We start from the raw sequence: 23,996 nt of genomic DNA on the forward strand, positions 1-23,996 counted from the left end.
TTTTTTTAGCTTTAAAGAAACCTCATGTACGATGTGTTGACGTTTTTTATGGCGTTTTTGCATGGCATTTTGTGGACCAATGGATTTTCCCCATACTGTTCTGCAGAGGAAGTGACATTACAGGGGGGCACATACTTGTCTAGAAAAACAAAACAGCAGGTCATAAAAAAAAAAAGCTACAAAACCACTAAACAAGATAGGCTTTTTTTAAGCTTTTTTTTGCCCCAAAAAACCCACAACACAAAATTGTATATCTAACTGAACACAAAAGCATCCATCCAGACCTTCTAACATGAATGAAAGCAAGCCTGATGATAATACATCTGAAAGGTCAAAGAATGAGAATGACCTTGTAGGTATGTAAATATTACTTCCTGTGAAAAGAAATAAAATGTTTTGGGTCTTTGTGGGAAACTGTTATGCATTCCTTGTTCCCCAGCAATGACGGTGTTAAGCAGTTTAACCTTGGCCAGGCATGTCCCTTTGATGTCTATTGAAGTTCTGCATTTCAGGGATGTGAGGGGACTAGGCTTGTAATCCCCTTTACAGATCAATGAGTCATCCAGCTGCCATCCAACATACAGTATATGTGCCCCACATACAGGGAGGACTTCCTTCTGAGAGGACTCCTGCCTGGTGGTTGTATCTTCTGTGCTCCTGGTATCTACAGACACAGGTAAGGGATGGACATGCTGTCATTACCTCTCTGGGCTTATTTTACAGGATGCTGGTGGTTTCTAGGTTGTAGATGTTCCATGTATCATAGAAATAGTGGATAGATAGATAGATAGATGGATAGATATGAAATACATAGATATGAGATGGATAGATAGATATGGAATACATAATAAAGATAGATAGATAGATAGATAGATAGATAGATAGATAGATAGATATGGAATACATAGATGAGATAGATGGATGGATATATAGATATATAGATAGATAGATATGAAATACATAGATATGAGATGGATAGATAGAAAGAAATTAAACGAAATTAAATACATAAAAAAGAAATGGATAGATAGAAATTAAATAGATATTAGATAGATAGAGAAATAAAAGGTAGATAGATATTGATAGATAGAAAGATAGATATGAAATACATAGATATGAGAGAGATAGATATGATAGCTATGAGATGGATAAAGATAGATATTAGATAGATAGATATTACAATAGATTAGAGAGCTGATAAATGGATACTATATATATATAGTGTATGATAGAAGTTTTGTTCACACTTGTGTATGAAGATCATCATTTTTGAAGGCAGGATAAAACATATTCTGGTTTCTACAGTCAGCGTGTCTACTGTCATCCATTCCTGATCCATCCACCAAACTACCACAGTTCTTCTGCTTCCTAATCCGTGAGCCCTTTTCCTATTTCTTGATGAAGAGTGGATCTGGGGTCCTATATCCTTCTCCATACAATTCATTGGGGTCATGTAATGGACGCCACATAGGTGTGCCTTTTACCTGGGGTAAATAGCATCAATTCTGAATTCCATACTCCTGCCTATTGTAAAGACAGATGTAGCAGAGTCAAGTATGTTGCAGTGTTATTTGTGGTTTTACATGGCATTATGTCTCGCAATAAGAACTCATTAAACTTTGTAATTCGCTCCACTGCTCTGCATGTCGATTTGGCGCCAGGACTGTAGTCTACGGACTAGTGCATGTTACAGGCATTTCCGATGTGTTGCTATTGGCGACCGCTCTGCTTTACGTTGCACTAGTTTTGATAAAACAGCAATTATTTTTTCATCGTTGCACTCCAGCAGTCCTGCCTTTCTTATTCTTCCGTCAGTAAAGCTGGTTTATGTGAGACAAGTTATTTTTTCACTGCCAACATTTTGGGGAATATATATACATGTATATACTGTATATTACTGATTAATACTTTATGGGGTAAATGGAAAAAACAGCAATTACAACATAAAGTGTCACCTCTGTTCTGTGGGTCAGTCCCAGAACAGGGATATCCAATAGGTCTTGTTTTTTTTTTTTTTAAGTTATATTACTGTTGCACAACTAAAGGGGTTATCCAACCCCCCCAATGCCCGGACTCCTATATAGATCACATAGGTTATAATTACCCCGGTCCCCGGCACCTGCATCGCTTCTGATCCCTGCACGGCCACCGATGCAACTCCCCATTGCGCGGATCAAAACAGGGGGGGAGGGGGGGGGGCAACAGCTAATAGCAGACTGCGACGAGCCTCCCTAGCATTGCAGGTGACGCTAGAGAAGCTCGTCCCCGTCACGGCCTGCTATTGGCTGCTCGTCCCATCACCAGATGTTTGGGAGATGCAGCAGCGGCCGTGCAGGGAATTAGAAGTGATGCGGGTGCCTATATAAGGGGGCCAATTATAGGGGTTGAATAACCCTTTTAATATACTTGAAAAATTCATTTTTGTGCCATCATATACTGAGAGCCATTTTTTATTTTTCTAGGACGAGCTGTAGTTCTCATCAGTACGAATTTGGAGAACATAACTTTTTTTAGTACTTTTTATTCCATTTTTGAGGGGTTGATAGGAGGACCAAAAAAAAAAAAACCCAGCAATTCTGGATATTTTTTTTTGTACAACTTTCACCGTAATGGACATGTCGTCTACATTCTATGAGTTGATACAAATAAGGCTATAGCTTAATTTTTTCATTGAAATGTGAGGGCTTGTTTTTTGCGGGACAATATGTAGTAGGACTGTACACCTATGATTTTGTATGGTGTTCACTGCGCAGGGGTCTGACACCAGAAATCAGCGCCGGAACTGCACAGCACCATCAAATGTGTAGTGAACACCACCAATCATTGCAGCGCCGCTCCCATTGATTTCAGTAACCAGCTTCCTCCACTACACGGTTGACAACACTGTATGTAGTTCTTGTGCCAACTTTAAGCGAAGGACGAACACCCGAAAAGCTGATCGGCGGCGGTGCGGGGTGTCAGCCTGAGGAGAGGGCATCACTTAATAAAAGCTGGACAACCCTTTAACCTCTTAATGCATAATGCTGTATATGTACGGCATTAGCACGCAGTTAATGTATGGAGGGAGCTCACTCCATACATGGTGAGTAACAGGTGTATAACACAGCAGGGACCTACCGGCAGTAACCAGTATCAGTGATGATGCTGGTCCTGGTCATTGCCGCAGTCAATAGCGACCATGTCATCTGTAGTATTAGACAGAGAGACGGGGCTCACTCTGTCCTCCGGTCAGAGCCCCTGAGGTGAAATCGTGAGGCGCCAATCAGTTGCCAAGACAGCCTGGGACCTTCAGAAGATTCCTAAACCAGTCATGGCTAGATGCCTGAAAAGCCATGGCCAAGGCCTGTATTCGCAGGCAGGCCATCAGAATCCCATACACTGCGGTAGTATTCTATTGCAGTCTATGGGTCATGCCATCAGAATATCACATATTCAAGTCCTCTAAGGGGACTAAACATTACAGAAATGTTATGTTTTATGTTTAAAATTTCAAATCACACCCTTTTCCAATTTTGCATCTAAAAATAAACAATAAAAAATTAACCATAACAGGTATCAACAACTAGTATCTGAACTATTAAAATATTTTTTCACAGTGAATACAGTAATAGAAAAACATAAAAATTCATAATTCAACATTTTATTTGTCACCTCAACCGCCCACCTAAAATAAATAGAATAAGGGTACTTTCACATTAGCGGCAGGGGAGTCCGGCAGGCTGTTACGGCGGGTGAACAGCCTGTCGGATCCGTCCTGCCGCTAGTTAACGTGTGCCCCCCGGACTGCCTCTCCGTCCCCATTTGCTGCCGCCGGTGGAGTTCCGGTGGCAGCACGGCAGCGCATGGCGAGAGGCAGCCGGACAAAAACTACGACATGCAGTACTTTTAGTCCGGTTGCCTCTCGCGGTGTGCTGCCGTGCTGCTGCCGGAACTCTGCCCCCGTCCCCATTATAGTCAATGGAGACTGAGCGGCAGTCGGGGGGCACACGTGAACTAGCGGCAGGACGGATCCAACAGGCTGTTCACCTGCCGGAACAGCCTGCCGGAGTCCCCTGCCGCTAGTGTGAAACTAGCCTACAACGTGGTCAAAAGTCATATGTATACCAAATTGGTAAAGAAAAAAAAAAAACACAGTTTATCCCACAAAAAATAAGCCCTCATAAAACTCTGTAGATGGAAATATTAAAAAGTTATTGGTGTCAGAAAATGGCAATGCAAAGAAAATGTTTATTTTTTCAAAAGTTTGTATTTTTTTAAAAGGAGGAAAACATGATAAAAACTATACAAATTTGTTTACGACATAATTGCACTGACCTGCAGAATAAGGAACTTATGTCAGTGAACTTCATAATTTCAAAACCCCCAAAATCTTTTTTTTCAATTTCACACCACAAAGATTTTTTTTCCCGTTTTCCAATACAAGATATGATAAATTAAACAGTGCAAATAAAAAATGCAACTTGTTCTGCAAAAAAATAAGCCCTCATATGGCTATGTGAACAGAAAATGTTAAAAAAAATAGTGACTTTTCGAAGGTAAAAAGAAAAAAACTAAAAGGTAAAAACAAAAATTGGCCCATCCTTAAAGGGGTTGTGTGACTTCAGCAAGTGGCATTTATCATGTAGACAAAGTTAACACAAGCCACTTACTAATGTATTGCTATTATCCATATCCTTATCGCTGGCTGGATTCATTTTTCCATCACATTATACACAGTTTGTTCCCATGGTTACAACCACCCTGCAATCCATCAGCAGTGGTCGTGCTTGCACACTATAGTGGCCGAGACCATGGGAGGTCACATAGGCTGGTGCTTTTTCCTATAGTGTGCAAGCACAGCCACCACTGATGGATTGCAGGGTGGTCTGTAACCATGGAAATGAGCAGTGTATAATGTGATGGAAAAATGAATCCAGCCAGCAAAGGAAGCAATATGGATAATCACAATACATTAGTAAGTGCCTTGTATTAACTTTCTCTACATAATAAATGCTATTTGCTGAAGTCACACAACCCCTTTAGGGAGTTAAGAGGTTCTCTGACCCTGGGAACATTTTTATATGACCAGGCAAGGCCATCAGCACCCCAGAATCACATTGCGAGCAGGTGGTGGGTGGAGAGCTGACAGAGTTAGGCCTCTTTCACACTACCGTTTTTTTTTTCTGTTTTGCGGTCCGTTTTTTGCGTTCCGTATACGGTCTGTATACGGAACCATTCATTTCAATGGTTCCGCAAAAAAAAAAAACGGAATGTGTTCCGTATGCATTCCGTTTCCGTATTTCCGTTTTTCCGTTCCGTTGAAAGATAGAACATGTCCTATATTTGGCCGCAAATCACGGTCCGTGGCTCCATTCAAGTCAATGGGTCCGCAAAAAAAACGGAACATATACGGAAATGCATCCGTATGTCTTCCGTATTTTTTTCTGAACCATCTATTGAAAATGTTATGCCCAGCCCAATTTTTTCTATGTAATTACTGTATACTGTATATGCCATACGGAAAAACGGAACGGAAACGGAACCACAACGGAAGCAAAAAAACGGAACAACGGATCCGTGAAAAACAGACCGCAAAACACTGAAATGGACATACTGTAGTGTGAAAGAGGCCTTAATCCTTTCTTTCTGTCTAACCACTTAGGTGCCATCGTTACTATTGACTGCGGCATCTAAGGGGTTGGAAATGCCTGTGTACGAGGTATGCTACTGCCGCTGTTCTCGCAGGTAAAGTGGAAGCGCCAGTAAGATCACTATATCTATCTTAAAGCAATAAGTAAGCCTCTCTCATGCCTGATATATACATCTCAGAGTGTGACGGGGCTGAAGCTAGACTGCTTTATTGGCCTATGTGATGACACGTTTATGACTGCAAGTTGCCTCGTTTGATAAATCTGTCATAACCTATTTCTCACCTTCACAATGACCAAAATAGCGCCACGTTTGCCACAGCAGGGCTGATCACTATGCTGCAATCAGTGATCGGCTGAGCAGGCATCTGCAGCTATTTCCTGTGCGTTGAACTGGGCACAGGAAGTGGAAATCGGTGGGGAACGGGGCAGTGTAGGCACGGCAGCAGGGGAGGCAGGAATCAGTCAGATAAACCATGCTCATTTTTAACCCATTCTGGCCATTAAAAAAAAACAAAAAAAACAACAACATTTTATTTCCCTGGATAATCCCTTTAATAAAGGAGTTCTGTAGCAGATAAGGTTTACTTAAAGACTGCTGTCTTTATATTGCATGGTGGTATAACAACTCAAAAACTTGCTTGTCTGATAAGTGCGGGTCTCTATATCGAAAATGGAGCCCCGCAAAGAGGTGGCTGGAGGACTCCGTTCCAGCCACAACCAAGAGCTCTGCCCATAGAAGTGAATGGGAGAGTACTGCATATGACCGACTTTTATGGGCCTGAGCGCTGGCGGCCCCATAGAAACAAATGGAGGGTGGCTGCGCATGCGCACTGCACCCTCCACCACTTTCGGGGCTCAGTTTACCGCTGGGGCCCGCACCCAACAGGCAATGGGGGCATATCCTAGTGATATGCCTCCAGTGTCTCAGATGAGAAAACACCTTTAAAATTGACAACCTATCCGATCAGCTCAGATCAACCTATCCAACTTGCTTGTCTGATAAGTGCGGGTCTCTATATCGAAAATGGAGCCCCGCAAAGAGGTGGCTGGAGGACTCCGTTCCAGCCACACAACCAAGAGCTCTGCCCATAGAAGTGAATGGGAGAGTACTGCATATGACCGACTTTTATGGGCCTGAGCGCTGGCGGCCCCATAGAAACGAATGGAGGGTGGCTGCGCATGCGCACTGCACCCTCCACCACTTTCGGGGCTCAGTTTACCGCTGGGGCCCGCACCCAACAGGCAATGGGGGCATATCCTAGTGATATGCCTCCAGTGTCTCAGATGAGAAAACACCTTTAAAATTGACAACCTATCCGATCAGCTCAGATCAACCTATCCAAAGCAGCTGATCAGCTGGATTGAGCGCTGCGGCCTCCTTGCACCTTACCAAGCACAGCGCCGTCCATGGGATAGTGGCCGTGCTCGGTATTGCAGCTCAGCTTCATTCACTTAAATGGAACTGAGCTGTGATTAGGCCATGCGACTGATAAATGTCTCTTCGAACATCAGATCGTCAGGGTGTGCAGTCGAACCCCCACCGATCAGATATTGATGACCTATCCTGAGGACAGGCCATTAATATCAAAATCTCAGACAACCCCTTTAAGTAGCTTCTCCCCAGATTTTGGAGTAGTGGCGCAAAAAGATAGTCAGGGGAGCATTTCTAGATGGTATAAAGATGCGCCAAATAACAAACATCACAAATATCATGCGACATTTGATACATTTAGTGCACCTTTCGCCAGCTGAAAGTCAAAGCAGACCTCAAAAACGTTTATCTTGATACATTCCTCGTCAGTTTGGTGCCTTTTTTTTGGGCGCAAAGACCATGATAAATTCCTCCCTATTCTGGAGTAAAATGCACCAGCTGATGTAGGCCTTGATTTGACAACGTGGTGTAAATGGTTTTAGATAGGACCGAAGGTCATCGTAATGTAGCAACTGGACAAATTCAGCTCTGCTACACCTGTATTATATTACATGTGATGGAGTCAGGGGTAAAGTCAGCGATTGGGAGACAGGGACAACGGATTTTATGAGATCAAAGGATGATTTTCTATATTTCTTTTTTTATTCAGATCTTCATATCAAGTTTATCAACTCATCTTTTCCCTAGAGCTCATACACACAACTGTCTGTAATTTGTGGTCCGCAAAACATGGAGCCACAAAAAAAAAAAACGGATGACATCTGTGTGACGTCCATGTTGCATCTGGTTTTTTTGCAGATCCATTGTAACAATGCCTCAAAACAGACAAGACAAGAATAGGACATGTTCTATTTTTTTGCAGAACGGACATGCAGACATGGAATGCACACAGAGTCTTCTCCGTTTTTTTTTTCAAGCCCCTTTCAAATGATTGGTTCTGCATATGGACCTGTAAAAAAACAGAATGGAAACGGAAGAAAAATATGTTCATGTGCATGAGCCCTTAGTTGTGAGAAAGAAAGCAGAGTAAGGCCTCATGCACACAGACTTTTTTTTTGCGGTCCGCAAAAACGGTTTCCGTGATCCGTGTCCGTTTTTTCTTCCGTGGGTCTTCCTTGATTTTTGGAGGATCCACGGGCATGAAAAATGAAAAAAAAATCGAAGTCAAGTTTGCCTTTGAAATGATAGGAAAAAACGGACACGGATCACGGACGCGGATGACAATCTTGTGTGCATCCGTGATTTTTCACGGACCCATTGACTTGAATGGGTCCGTGAACCGTTGTCCGTGAAAAAAATAGGACAGGTCATATTTTTTTCACGGACTGGAAACACGGATCATGGACGCGGATGCCAAACGGTGCATTTTCCGATTTTTACACGGAACCTTTGAAAGTCAATGGGTCCACGGAAAAAAACGTAAAACGGAACAACGGCCGCGGATGCACACAACGGTCGTGTGCATGAGGCCTAAACAGCATGACCATCACGATTAGACGTCTGGTGGCGGTTTTCTTCCTTCTGCCATACACAACACATGAATGCTCGGCCAAACCGATTGGAATAGATAGCTACCGGCTGACAGTTATCTTAGGGTGCTTACAATTGTGTCTTGTGGTCCGCAAACCATGGATCTGCAAAACACGGATAAATGCGCTGCCTGTGTAAGCGAGATTTCCCGTTCTGACCTCTGCTCCTCTGACGGGATTGCACAGCATCATAACGATTTATAATGCTGTGTGTCCCTGCCAGACCTTAAGGCTAGGTCTACACGACGACATTTGTTGCGCGCCGTTTTGTTGCACCAATGTCATGCGACAATTTTTATAATGGCAGTCTATGGTGTCGCACTGCAACATGGAAAATCCATTCGAGGTGGATTTTTCTGCGACAGTCGCGTCGCAGCATAACGCATGTTGCAGTGCGACACCATAGACTGCCATTATAAAAATTGTTGCGCGACATTGGTGCGACAAATGTTGCAGTGTAGTTGTGCCCTATCGGTCGCGCAACAAATGTCGTCGTGTAGACCTAGCCTAATTCTACTGAATTGTCCTATCAGTGTAAGGACTCATGCACACGAATGTGTGCCGACCGGGCCCGTATTCGGGTCGCAAACAGCGGGTCCGCAAAATATGGGCACCGGCCGTTTGTGCACCGCATCACGGAATGCGGACCCATTCACTTGAACAGAGCAGAACAGGGCTCGGAACTGCTTCTGTGGGGTTTCTTTCCATGCATGCACTACTTTTTGAGGTGCCGACTGTCGGATGCAGATCTCGGGCTCCATTCAAGTGACTGGGTCCTGCGTCAGTGCCCCTCCATTGTAGGCCTCAATGTGCGGCCCGCAGCACGGGCCTGACCAACACACCTTCGTGTGCATGTGACCTAAGGCCGCGTTCACACCTCCGCCAAGATTTTCTGACTGCCTGAATCAGCACAAATGCCGGCTGTGATCCTATCAGAGCAGCAGAGGTCAGAACGGGAAATCAAAGCTTACGCGCGCACCGCTCTCGCATTGAACTTGCTCGACTCAGTCTGGTCTTAGGCTGCGTTCACATTACCATTTAGTTTTCCTTTCTTCCGCACATGTTATATATGGTTTTGTCGCAGATCTCACCCTTAGGCCCCCTGCAGACGAACGTGTGCTTCCAGTTGCCGTATTGCTCACCGCATTTGTGGATCCGCAATACACGGAGTGCTTCCGTGGGGTTTCGTCCCGTACTTCCATTCCGCAAAAAGATAGAACATGTCCTATCTTTTTGCGGAACGTCCGGATCGCAGACCCATTCAAGTGGGCCGCAGCACAACCACGGGGTGCACACGTTCGTGGGCAGGGGGCCTTACACTGAAAAGGGTGAAATCCGCACAAAAGAACTGAACAAAGAATTGTGACTGTGCATAAGGCCTGTGAGATCTTTCTCACATGCATCCAGAATACGATATTAGGGGGTCATTTACTATCCAGAAATACGCCTATATTAAGAGTAATTCGCAAATTGCAGTGAAAAGGATATTTGCGCCACAATCTGAGACTTTTTCCCGTTCATGCCAGGTCTAAGAAAGCGGGCATGGCCGAGACCGACAGGCCTGTCTCATTTACTTTTTTCTACGACTGGTTTAGGCCCCTTTCACACGGGTGTGGCGGATTAGGTCCGGATGCGTTCAGGGTGCGTTCAGCGAAACTCGCACTATTTTGTAGGAACGCGCTGTAAAACGCTCAACAAGGAGAAACCAATGATTCCCTATGGGAATGGTTCTCACCTGGGCGTTTTACAGCGCGTACGATCGCGCTGTAAAACGCCCGACGCTAAAACAAGTTCTTGAGCTTTTTTGAGGCGTTTTGTCGCGCGTTCCCGTACATAGACTTTCGGGAATGCGCGAAAATGTGTGTTCGCCTGTCTCTGTATGCGCGATTGTAAACGCCGGTACAATCGCGCATACAGAGCGCTCGTTTCAGAACGCGCAGGTCTGAACCCCCTGTTAGAACTGGCGCTAGTTTTTACAGATATTTTTTTTTTTATGTGGAATTTGGGCCTTCATACATCAGGAGTTTGAAAATGTAGAACATGTCAGTATTTGAAAAGTAAAGGTCTTCTATAGAATTCCCATCAGTGTACTAAAATGTAAAAAATCCATTCCCTGAGCCAAGATCTTGTGGCCTGGCGCTGTGTGGGCAGCAGTGTGCCAACATCATCATACAAAGGAAGCCAAATAATAGGCGGTATAAACCTAGGGGAGAATTTAAAGGATTAGGGCTTATGCACGCAAACGTATTTTTGGTCCATATGCGATCTGCTTTTTTGCGGGTTGGATGAGGACCATTCAATAACAAATAAAAAATAAAAAAATCAACAGAACATGCTCTATACTTGTCCATTTGCAGACAAGGATAGGACAGTTCTATAGAGGGCAGGACGTTCTGTTCTGCACAATGGATGGCCAGTATCCGTCTTTTGCCCTTAGAAGAACATGGCAGCTTTCTTTCAAAAACAGCACCACCCCCATTACACAGGTTGTGTGTGGTATTGCAGCCCTGTCCCACTGACACTATAAGGCCTCATGCACACGACCGTTGTTTGGGTCCACCTCAGAGCCGCATTTTCTGCAGCTCAGATAAAGACCCATTCATGTCAGTGGGGAAGCAAAGGATGCGACAGCAGGCCGCGTGCTATCCGCATCCTTTGCTCCGTTCTGTGGCCCTGCAAGAATAGAGAACATGTCTTATTCTTGTCTATTTTGTAGACAAGAATAGGCATTTCCATTATGGGTGACTCATTCCGTTAATTGCAGAATGCACATGGGTGGCATCCGCAATTTGCAGAACGCAAAACACTGCGCGGTCGTGTGCATGTAGCTGCAATATGAGACAACCCATGGACACACGCGCAGGTGTGGTGCTGTTTTTGAAAGAAAGCAGCCATGTTTGTCTAATCCTGGACAACACCCTAAGGCCTCATGCACACGACCGTTGTGTGCATCCGCGGCTGTTGTTCCGTTTTCAGTTTTTTTCCGCTGACCCATTGACTTTCTATGGGTCCGTGTAAAAATCGTAAAATGCACCGTTTGGCATCCGCGTCCGTGATCCGTGTTTCCAGTCCGTGAAAAAAATAAGACCTGTCCTATTTTTTTCACTGACCCATTCAAGTCAATGGGTCCGTGAACATGCTGCATTCTTCACGCAACGCAGAACTGATGCGTGAAAAAATAAAAAAAACACTCATGTGCACAGACCCATTGAAATGAATTGGTCAGGATTAGTGTTGAGTGAACTTCTGTTTTAAGTTCGGCGTCTAAAGTTCGGCTTCCGGTTAGCGGAGAATCCCGATATGGATTGCGAATACCGTTGTCGTCCGTGGTAGCGGAATCAATAATGGCCGATTATTGATTCCGCTACCACGGACCACAACGGAATTCGGAATCCATATCGGGATTCTCCGCTAACCGGAAGCCGAACTTTAGACGCCGAACTTAAAACAGAAGTTCGCTCAACACTAGTCAGGATTCAGTGCAGGTGCTATGTGTTCGCTTTACACATTGCACCCACGCGGAAACCTCGCTCATGTGAAAGGGCCCTAAGACTGGTCCAATTAGAAAGCACATGAACATGTTGCACAAGTGAGCTGAAAGTTGGCACATTTTCAGTAGTAAATGCAACAACAAAAAAATCTACATTTTTACACCTAAAAACAGGGACAGATGCAATAGTAAATGTGCCCCACTGACTTCTCAGACTCATCACCAGAGACCTGCCCCAGACAAACATTGAGCTCTCCCATTACAACTTTTTTTTTTTATACATGGTGCCAGGTGCATCTACTTAATTACAATGCTAGTCCAAATATCTGAGATGGACTACAGACTGAGGATCCTAGCCAACTCTTTCCTAACCAGAATCCAGACCTTAGTCCATCTTTTTACAAAAGTTTGAGCTTTCCACAGACAAACATAAGGCCGGGATGCACAGACATTGTTCCTCTAGTACTTTCTGGTGACCATCTGACACTAAGCTTCTCTTTGCAGGTCTGTACGTTGAAGTTAACTGGGTTGTGAGAAAATAAAGGTGCACATTATGGTGGTGCTAGAGTTCTTCCTGGTTTTGCTTACTATGAATCAAGTGATGCCCCAACCCAAACGTGGGACTAAAGCTAGTTCAAAGACTTCACTTCAAGGTAGAGTTCTCCAGCTGGGTACCCAGGAGCAATCAATTTCTATCCCTGGAATGCCTTCAGTGAATATCTCTTTGCTGGAACAGTCCTTGAAACCAACAAAAAACTCAACACTGGCTCTGTTGCCTGAGCAGAAAACATCTGAGGACATGAGGCTTTATCTGCTGAAGAACACCTTAGTGACATGCAATGATGGAACCACAGCAGGGTAAGCTCTTTGAGAGAACATTTGACCAGAAAGTTATGCTGGATGACTTGTCTTCTGCCTTTTGCATTCACAGATATTATATACGAGAAGCCAAAGGCAGCAAACGATGGCTCATATTTCTTGAAGGTACAGAGATTTTTATATTTTTTCCACTTTAGAGCCTCACCTACTGTATTCGGTACCACCTTTTTATTCTTACTAATTGCGCCAACTAAACGATTGGTGACTTCTCCATTATGTAGCCAACATTTTCTGTCCTGAGGATGTTCTGTCTTTAAACAGGGGGATGGTGTTGTTACAGCAAAGAGACTTGTGATGTTAGGTACAAGAATGCCAAGCGTCTGATGAGCTCCTCAGACTGGCCAAAGACCAGAAGAGGTAACCTTGACCCATATAAAACACAGCCACATTGATGTTACGTGCCACAAAGTCTCTATGGCTTTCTACGATGGTGCCATAGGCATGCCATGTACCACCACCATATGATGCCTCAGTATGGGGCCATATTTGGAAATATTCTCCTTTTTAGATGCAATCCTATACAGCATCTAAAAGAGCTTGTCAAACCCTTATACAAAATGTGGAGGCCTACGGGGGTAGAGCATGTGCCAATAGTGTTCTAAGGATGCCGTATAATAGCCTGGCGCATGTTCACACCACAAGACGTCTGTAATGAAGCATATTTTTGTCTTCACAGATTTTGTATAAACTTGTGATTTTAGCCCCCCTATATTACATTTGAAACACCTAGAGGCACAGTATGGAGCCACACAATTCAAACTCTGCTACACATCTGTAATATGGTAATTTCCTTAGGCCTATAACTTGAAGTCATCCTCTTAGTATAGATGTAAGATGGCCTTCACATTTTATATCCTACTTGCCAACTTTTTTGCAGATAATCCAGGCCGGGGGCGATAAGCAGTGTATGGTATGTGTAGCGAGCAGCCAGAAAATTTGTTTAGACAAACCCCTTTCCATGAGGCACACCCCATTTATTCCCTGACACATCCCTATTTTATACTGGTCATGCCCCATTGTGTTCCATGGTGGAGCTCCCCTACTAATTACTTAGCCGCTGCCATTGTGTCTGACACGGCTAGGGGCCAGTCTCTGGGAGGACTCCCCTCTTGTCCGGGAGCCAACCAGATGTTTTGGTTGTTGTTAAGTATGTTTTTTTTTTTTTTTTTATTTATTATTTTATATTAAATGCAATACTCCTGACTCATTGTTGACAGGTACAGGAATTTTATCTGCCCGCCCGGAGGAGAATCCTCACTGGTGGAATCTAAACGCAGTGTAAGTTTTACGTCCAGTGAGTCCACATTATCCAAGATGATACTCAATCCTACAGAAATATAATAATGTTGGTGGAGATTTATTAAAATGGCGCAAAAAGAAAGTGGGACTGTTGCCCAGAGCAACCTATCAAATGACAGCTTTCATTTTTCAGAGACCCTTTTGAAAATGATAGATCTGATTAGTTGGACAATTCCTCAACTTTTCCTTTGTGAAAGCTCATAGGAAAATGTTCTATCCTAATAAGAGGGCATTCACACCGCAAAATACAGATCACGCCCGCGATGCATCGTATTTTTATTTTATTTTTTTGCAGACCCATTAACTTCAATGGTTCCGTAGTCCGCATCTACAGCCAAGAATAGGATATGTTATATCTTTTGTGGAACAGGGATACAGATGTGGAAAGCGCACGGATCATCTGTGTGCTCTCCACATCTGTATGTCCACAAATGCGGACCACTGACCTATTGAAGTCGATGGGTCAGCAAAAAAAGATGCAAAACGGACTTAATCGGTATTTTGTGGATCTGCATTTTGCATAAGGCAAAATACATGCCGTTGTGTGAATACCGCCTTGAAACTGAAGATAAACACTTTAGACGACCACAAGCCCATGGAATTGAGCCTCTAAACGGTTTTGCTAGAATGTCTGATCATATTGTACAATCAAACCTAGGGCGCTGCCAGTGATGCAGGGTGTGGACTTTGCAACGGGCGCCTCCCCCTAGGGCCCTGTATATAATGTCCCAGGCTTAGGAATGCGAGTGGTATAGTGCGGCCTAAAATGTCTCTCTGTGTGTCATGGTGCTCCTACCTGGATACGACTGGACCCCAAGCTTTGGCTCCGAACCAATAAATAGGTTGAATAATTCAGGGATTTGAAAGAAAGATTAAGTCCAAACCTTGTATGTAGTTGAACAGCAGCTTTACGGTCCATTCACACGTCCGTAGTGTATTGTGGATCCGCAATACACCCGGCCAGCACCCCCATAGAAATGCCTATTCTTGTTTGCAATTGCGGTGGCGCGCTCTGGAAATGCGGATGCGGAGAGCACATAGTGTGCTCTCTGCATCCATTCCGTCCCCATAGAGAATGAATGGGTCCGCACCCATTCCGCAATTTGCGGACCTATTACGGACGTGTGAATGGAGCCTAACTTGAATAAACGTTCATCAGAAACAGTCTTCAAACTTTGTCTTGGTCCCAGAAGGCTTTAGCATGAAACTGGCAGGGTTCTTCAATAACTCTGCTTGCTTTCTCTCTCTCTCTCTACTGTACGGACAGGCTTGCTTAATATTCTGTTACTTCTGTATGCTGCACTACTCTATTTGGTCTGACTCAAGCTTTGGCCTCCATGGCCAGCAGAGCTTAAGGTGCTCTGGCTGGCATGAGCATGACCAGCAGAGACGTGCCCCAGTACACCCTTCCCCTAGCAGGGGGTAAGCTAAACTAACTAGAACTGATTCCCACCCTTCCTGCAGGAAGTAGGACTCTCCCACCTCTCTCCGGGGGATGTTAGAATAAAATTGAAGGTTCCATTCGATCTAATTATAGCTGTTCCGTGTTTGCTGCCACCTGCTGGTGAACCAGGCACATTACATGTGAACATAACAGAATAGGAAAGCACATTGTGGAGGACCTGAAATAAATGCATTGGATGACATGAGGTTAGACCAACAAAAACAGTAGCTGGGTGTAGGAGTGGCGACACCACTCTGGGGTGTTATAACTTTTGCCTTAGGTGTCACTATTGCCTCACTGACTTTAGGATACAATTATAGTTCATTTATTCCCCTCCAGTTCATACTTGCCTTTTAGTTGGTGAAATCGGGGCATTTAAGCCCTGCCCATTTTGGCCCAAGACAGTCCAAATTTTCTAGGACTGTCTGAAAATCAGGGACAGTCCCACCCAATTCGGAACAGTTGGCAACCATGCCAGTTTGGGCAGGAGGCACTGTTTCACAAGCGGTATAAAAATCGTACAACAAAGAACAAGACAGCAGTTTAGTATGGAGGTATATCTTCTGAACAGTGTGTATATGAAAGAGACCCATGGAAGCTACGCTGAGTGTTGTCCTCTGGTGGTAAATCGGCCTTTACACCCCAATCATAATTTTCCCTCGTCATTCAACTTTGGTAATAGCCCAGGCTAACCACATGTCTTCTCTTTTCTACAGCTTTGTGCCATATTGCTCAAGTGATATCTGGAGTGGGAACATATCCAAGTCCAAGAACGGTACCTTTTCTTTTTGGATTTGTTACGGAGTCAAAAATGCAAAATGCCAGTACCTTGGGTTGGTACAACTTAGGCTACTTTCACACTTGCGTTTTTGCCTGATCCAGCAACGATCAGCAAAAAAAACCGCTTCCGCTACTTATAATACAACTATCGTCATCCATTATAAACTGATCCGGTTGTATTATCTTTAACATAGTCAAATCGAATCGGAACACCATTCAAAGTCAATGGGTAACGGATTAGTTTTCTATGGTGTCTGAGAAAACAGATCCGTCCCCATTGACTTGCATTATGGGTCATGACGTCTTGCTCCACATCCCATGACTGCTCTCCGGTCTGGAACGCAACCAAACGGAACAGAATGCTTTTTAGAGCATTCCGTTGTGTTCAGTTCCAATTTGTACCCGTTGACAATGAATGGGGACAAAACTGAAGCTCTTTTCTCCGGTATTCTATGAGGGATCTCAATACCGGAAAAGTGAAACTCAAGTATGAAAGTAGCCTTAGAATATTGGCCAGTGGCATGATGGGCAATTCTCTCATGGGATTATCTCCTTTTACTATAGGCACAGTTTAGAAAATAATCCTGCAGAACATTTGGGAATATAGGCTGTGAATGTGCTGCTCTGACCCACTGTGAGTGACTTGGAGAGACAGCTGAGAAGTCTACGTTTGACATATAGCACAGGCTTTTTTATTTTTATACCCGTATTCAAAATCAAGAGTTTAAGGGACTGTTCAGTGAACATAATGGCAACTGAAAAACAGTCATTACAGTGTCATATGGTTAAAGGGGTTATGATTGATGTAAAAAATAGAAATTAGACAATCTCTTCCTAACAAAGCTAGAACCAGCCCTGTACCTCGCATGGATTCAGAGATCTCCAGTTGCTCTGCTGCTTTTATTTCAGGCTGGCAGCTCAGGGGTGGGGGCGTCCTTTCTGCTGCAGCTCTCCCCCTGTCTCTGATCAGGGGATGTGTCCTGTTTGCTGCAGCTCTCTCGTTGAAACTGTCACAGTTTATTAGTGGATATGGCTGGTGACTGTTTAAGGATAGAACTGAGCATGTGCGTCCACCTCAGCGAAGTGGACAGAGAAATAAGAAAAACAGCAGGGGCGCTATACCTCTATGAGAATTTTGTTGAATATTTACTATAGTCAATTTGTTACTACATGCAATTACAAAAGTATTAATATCCAGGTCCTGGTTTAAAAAAAAAAAAAGTTGAATATTTTTCATGGGACAACTCAAGTGTTTTATGTAAATAAAGCTTAGAGGGGTATTCCAGGATACTGTTATTAATGGCCTATGCTGAGTCCAACACCCAGCACTGTCCTGACTACAGGCCATAAGTAACATGATCCTGGAATAACCCTTTAAAGTATAACTGCGCTTTCACAAAATTTCTGATGTCAGGAGTTTTGATTGGTGTGGATTTGGGGGCTGATGCCCCCACCAATCGCTAACACAAAGGGGCAGAAACATTCAGCAGAGGACCGGCTCATAATTTATTTATTTTTTTAATCCCTACCCGACAGTCGCCGTTCATGTTTGGTGGAAGTTGGAACTTTACAGATGGCACCCGCTCAGCTCCTGAGCTGCCAGATTTCTGCTGTTTTACACAGTAGACATCCAGAGTCCATGATCGGCGGTAACACCAACCACAGACTAAGGGCTCATGTACACGACCGTATGCCCTCTGATACATTCGGTCCGTGAGCAGGCCATATGTCCCGGAGCGACATACATTGTGCACACAGAAGCTCACAGCATCATAGATTACAATGGTGCTGTACACGTCGGGCCGCCCGCGGGACTATTGTCCCGCACTCGTATGATCTTATAAGTGCGGGACAATAGTCCTGTTGGCGGGCCGATGTATGCTGCCCTGGGACATATGGCCCACTCATGGACCGTATGTCTCGGAGGGTATACGGTCGTGTGCATGAGCCTTAACTCCTCAGATGCCATTTTACATTGCGACCGCTGCATCTGAGAAACCTTTTCCTTGCATGAGCTCCTGGGGGCCGAACAGTTCCATGGTGCTGAAATCAAGGGAGCTGTTTGGTGATAAATGATAAAACTGTGGCAGAGTTGTGGGTCCCCCCCCCTTCCCCCCCAATTTCGCCCCATTTGGCAGTTTTTCCAGCCTTCCACTGCATCATATACGACTTGTCTCAGGAAAAAAAAGCCCTTATACGTCGACGTGTACAAAAAGCTACGGGAAGGCAGGAAGTAGTTAAAAAAAAAAAAAAAAACTGACAAAAAAAAGAAAATGGAATATTGTTTGGTTACGAAGGGGTTAATGAGCCATCTTCAGCGTATGCATTGCTGCCCTTGATTCCGAGGCTTCCATTGGAAGAATTTCTCAATAGAAGCCTTGAATACATGCCTACAAGGCTTCTATTGAGAAATTCTTCCGATGGATAGGTGCCCATGTTGGGGGGGGGGGGGGGGGGGGGGGCGACATTTTTAAGTGGGCGCCTCTCTATAGAATAGAGCAGTCTGCTGTTATTCGTACATGTTATGTTCATCTGACAAAGGCATCTCATAAATTTGTATTGTCTTCTTAAAACTTGTTTTCCACAGATTATGCATTTATGGGCTCGGCCATTATACAGGAGGTGATTCGTGAGTTGGTTCCAAAAGGCATTAAACAGGCAAAGAGCGTCATTCTAGCCGGGTCCAGGTATAGTCTCTATTATATAGTCTTTGTTATATGGGGGGTCATTTATCATACTGGTGTAAAGTAGAACTGACTTAGGTGCCCATAGCAACCAATCAGATTCCTCCTTTCATTTTCCAGAGCTCCTTTGGAAAATGAAAGGAACGATCTGATTGGTTGCTATGGGTGACTAATCCAGTTCTACTTTACACCAGTTTGATAAATGACCCCCATAGTGTTTATCAGGGGCAGATTGGCCATAGACCTTACTGGGAAATTCCCTGGTGGGCCAGAGGGACACCCAGGACCTTCTCTCTGCTGCTGACGGGGTACATAATAAGCTCTCGGCGGTAATAATGCTGTGCGAATTAGGTACTCATGTACCCGGCACATGTCCTCCTGAATTCCCTCCTGTGGTCCGCATTTCTCCTCCTAAGACTCCTGCTCCATATCCTAATCAAAGACAACTGGAGGACAGCTCTTGATGGCCACCACAGAGGGACAGCTTTTGGGGCAGTATATTGTGCTGCACTGTGATATATGGTTCTGATGGGACGGAATTTTGCGCTATTGTATTGATGACCCCAGCTACTTGTGTTGGCCCGCGTTCTGTCAATTTGGATTTCGGATCCACCTACAACATGGGGCCACTTTGGTTTCCCAGTCTGCCCTGGTCTATATTATATATAGGGTCTGTTATCAAACTGGTGTAAAGTAGAACTGGTTTAGTTGCCCATAGCAACCAATCAGATTCCTTCTTTCATTTTCCAAAGGAGATGTAAAAAATGAAAGGTGGAATCTGATTGGCTGCTATGGGCAACTAAACCAGTTCTACTTTACACCAGTTTGATAAATGACCCCAGCAGTCTTTATTATATAGGATTTATTATATATTTTTTTTATGTTTCACCTCAAACAATGTATAGTCTCCTACCCATGGCCATTAAGGCATTTATGAACACCAGTTAATCCCATGATCGAGGGCGGTAGATGACCATTGCCAATCTGTGCGCGTTTGGCTTGAGCTCAGATGAATCTATCCCATCTGGCAGCATCAATTCATTAAGTGCGTACACAGATGAGGTGAATAACGCGTACATTGGCGCAATAAATGATGCAGAAAATGGTGGCCTAGACAAAAATCATAACTTTGATTTGTATTGACCTCCATCTGCATTGTCAATCGCTCTGTAGGCAGCATTGTCCCTGTGGAAAATGCCAGACATTACCACTAGGTGGCAATATACTACCTGCTTTCAATATCCACCTCCAATGCAAACACTTGTAATATAAAGCAGGATTGTATTACAGACAATTCCCTAATATGTGTTTATTGCCTTATTCGCACCCTCGGGTAACAGAAGACAGAATTGCAGAGTAACGAGTAAATGGCCACAGGCATTAATAGAGTGGTTAAGGACTCCAAAACTGATAACCTATCCGGATGATAGACCATTAATATTAGGCTACTTTCACATCTGCGTTTCTCCTTTCCGATATTGAGATCTGTCATAGGAATTTGATACCGGAGGAAAATGCTTTGTCCCTATTCAGTGTCAATGGAGCCAAAACGCAACTGATTGGCACGGAGGGCACCAGAATGCATTCCGTTTGGTTGCGTTCCCATGACGGGCAGAAAACTGCTGAAAGCGAAGTTTTTCTGTCCGTCATGAAATGCGGAGCAAGAAGAATCCGTCCTGACTCGCAATGTAAGTCAATAGTGCCGGATCTGTTTTCTCAGACACAAAAGAAAATTGATCCGTCCCCTTTTGACCGTCATGGCCAGATATACTACAACCGGATCCGTTCATAACGGAGGCAGATAGTTGTATTATCAGAAATAAAGTGTTTTTGCTGGATCCATCAAAAAACACAGATGTGAAAGTAGCCTCAGATCGGCCGGATCAGAGTCTCAGCACCTCCGCCAATCTGCACAATGAGGAGGCCAGAGAGCTGCATCCCCTTCATGGTTTACCTGGCACAGCGCCATTCTTCTAGTCGTGGCTGTAACTGGTATGGCAACTCATTCACTTGAATGGAACAAAGCTGTAATGATACTAGACATAGGCGCTACTGAAGTAGGAGTGCCATGGCCTTTTCAAACAGCAGGTTGGCACAGGTGCCCAGAGTCGGCATTTCCTATGGATATGCCATAAATGCTTGATGGGTTCAGGTCTAGGGTGGCCAGAGGTCTGGTTTTGGGCCCGGCAGTCCAGCTTTCAGACTCCCTGTCCTCTGTTCCGCGCAGGGATGGTGCTGTCTGAGCGTGACCCTCACTTCCACCCATGCAGCTGATCTGAAGTTAATTCTGTCTTAATTTTTTAAATCTCCGTCGGCTGCGGACTGGGAGTGGCATGGCCTAACTGGGTCGGGGCATAGCTTTGTGAAGCCAGGGGCGTGGTTATAAAGTCCGTCTTTTGAGGCTGGTCTGGGTGGCCGCCCTATTCAGGTCCCTTGTGTTCAGCTCTCTCCATTTGGCGTTGTCTGCAACTACCATACAGATCAATAGAGAGGGCTGAATGCCAGTGCATCCACCTCTTCATTGAACTCAATAGAGCATGTGGGGGCTGAGAATCTGCAACCTGGGGCCACTAAACCCCTGTTCTCCTGAGTATTGAGGGTTCTTTAAGTGTGACTTGCACCAAACAGGCCTTTATCAATAAGTTCTTAATTCTTAAAGACTATGGACACCATCATAAATTTTCTTAATGATTGAATTTTACTCATTTTTGGCTAAAAATCTTTTTTAAATTGGTCTTTATTAAAAGATTTTAGCAGTTTTTGTTATGTATGGGTTTAAAAATCAGTCTATTTGCAGATTATTGCTCCTGAGTTCTGTCAGCTGACTGCTCATGTGAAGATTATCTATGATCTCCTGACCTCAAAAACACTTACCAAAGACCAGTTTAAAAAAATTACTTTCAGCTAAAAATGAGTAAAATGTAGCAATAAAAAAATTTGCCTTGAAGGTTTTAAGTCTTTTAAAGGGGTAATTTAATAGTGATGGCTATTGCTAGGAAATGTCATCACTTTATGACTAGTGCGGATCTGACTCTGGGGACCCTACTGATCTTGAGAATGAAGAGGCTTCAAGTGAATGGAGACGACTGCAGTTCTCCCTACAGCATGTGGCCAGATGAGATGACGTACGTGCAAGACCAAAGCTGCAGCCCCTTCATTGTCAGGATCAGTGGGAGTCCTAGCAATGGAAATTGATGGCATATCCTGTCTTTAGAAAATGGAAATGTTACAACCATAATCATTAAAGGAGTTAGATAGGTCATCAATATCAGATCGGTGGGGTTCCGACTCCCAGCATCCCTGCCAATCTGTTATTTGAAGAGCTGCATTTCGGTGAGTGCTGCAGCCTCCACACAGCTTGCCAAACACAGCGCTATTGATTGGATAGTGGCTGTGTTTGGTACTGCAGCCTTGGTCCATTCACTTGTCACTGGCCAACAAAGAGACCGCAGTACTCGCTAAAGCTCCATGGCTTCTCCAAATGGGTGATAATGTGGGTGCCGGGAGTCGGACACCTACAGATCAGATACTGATGACCTCTCCTGGAGACAGGTTATCAATATCAAACTCCTGGATAACCTCTTATAGAAGAAAAGGACGGGGCAAGGCCTGTTTCGCGATCCAGCAGAGGATCTCAAAACGGGTCAGCTTTGTCCCCGTTCAGGACAACAGATCAGGATGCATTCCATTCCGCTTTGTTGCATTCTTTGACTGGACACAAAAATGCTGCAAGCTGTGTTTTTGTGACTGCTCTGCGAAACAGAATAGACGGGATCCAGCATAAAAATCAATGTAAGGCCTCATGCACACGACCGTTGTGTGCATCCGTGGCCGTTGTGCCGTTTTCAGTTTTTTTTTTTCGCGGACCCATTGACTTTCAATGGGTCCGTGGAAAAATCGGAAAATGCACCGTTTGGCAGCCGCATCCGTGATCCGTTTTTCCTGGCCGTGAAAAAAATATGACCTGTCCTATTTTTTTCACGGCCAACGGTTCACGGACCCATTCAAGTCAATGGGTCCGTGAAAGAACACGGATGCACACAAGATTGGTGTCCGTGATCCGTGGCCGTAGGTTGCTTTCATACAGACGGATCCGAAGATCCGTCTGCATAAAAGCTTTTTCTGATCTAAGTTTTCACTTCGTGAAAACTCATTTCCGACAGTATATTCTAACACAGAAGCGTTCCCATGGTGATGGGGACGCTTCTAGTTAGAATACACTGCAAACTTGGTACAAGACTGCCCCCTGCTGCCTGGCACCACCCGATCTCTTACAGGGGGATATGATAGCACAATTAACCCCTTCAGGTGTGGCACCTAAAGGGGTTAATTGTACTATCATATTCCCCTGTAAGAGATCAGGGCTGCCAGGCAGCAGGGGGCAGACCCCCCCCTCCCCAGTTTGAATATCGTTGGTGGCACAGTGTGCACCCACCATCGCCCCCCCCTTCCTCCCTCTATAGTTAAAAATCGTTGGTGGCACAGTGTGTGCCCACCATCGCCCCCCCTTCCTCCCTCTATAGTTAAAAATCGTTGGTGGCACAGTGTGCGCCCACCATCGGCCCCCCCCTCTCTCTATAGTAGTAACAACCATTGGTGGCAGTGTGTGGCCTCCCATCTCCCCCCCCCCCCATCATTGGTGGCAGCGGAGTTCCGATCGGAGTCCCAGTTTAATCGCTGGGGCTCCGATCGGTAACCATGGCAACCAGGAAGCTACTGCAGCCCTGGTTGCCATGGTTACTTAGCAATAGTACAATAGTAGAAGATTCATACTTACCTGCTTGCTGCTGCGATGTCTGTGACCGGCCGGGAGCTCCTCCTACTGGTAA

The 23,996-nt window shown here is 44.6% G+C and overlaps 1 protein-coding gene across 1 annotated transcript in view; it reads left to right on the forward strand.

The window, feature by feature from the left end:
• The first annotated feature begins 643 nt into the window (after positions 1 to 643).
• Positions 644 to 23,996, forward strand: part of LOC122945655 (palmitoleoyl-protein carboxylesterase notum2-like) — a 38,604-nt gene continuing 15,251 nt past the window's right edge. The window contains exons 1-7 of the mRNA XM_044304790.1: positions 644 to 676; positions 12,586 to 12,939; positions 13,013 to 13,065; positions 13,222 to 13,317; positions 14,178 to 14,238; positions 16,420 to 16,478; positions 19,071 to 19,170. Of these exons, the coding sequence (XP_044160725.1) occupies positions 12,635 to 12,939; positions 13,013 to 13,065; positions 13,222 to 13,317; positions 14,178 to 14,238; positions 16,420 to 16,478; positions 19,071 to 19,170 (674 nt within the window). The 5' untranslated portion in view covers positions 644 to 676; positions 12,586 to 12,634. The remainder of the gene's footprint in view (positions 677 to 12,585; positions 12,940 to 13,012; positions 13,066 to 13,221; positions 13,318 to 14,177; positions 14,239 to 16,419; positions 16,479 to 19,070; positions 19,171 to 23,996) is intronic.

This window comes from Bufo gargarizans, chromosome 8 (assembly GCF_014858855.1).
Source record: "Bufo gargarizans isolate SCDJY-AF-19 chromosome 8, ASM1485885v1, whole genome shotgun sequence".
Taxonomy (NCBI): Eukaryota; Metazoa; Chordata; class Amphibia; order Anura; family Bufonidae; genus Bufo; species Bufo gargarizans.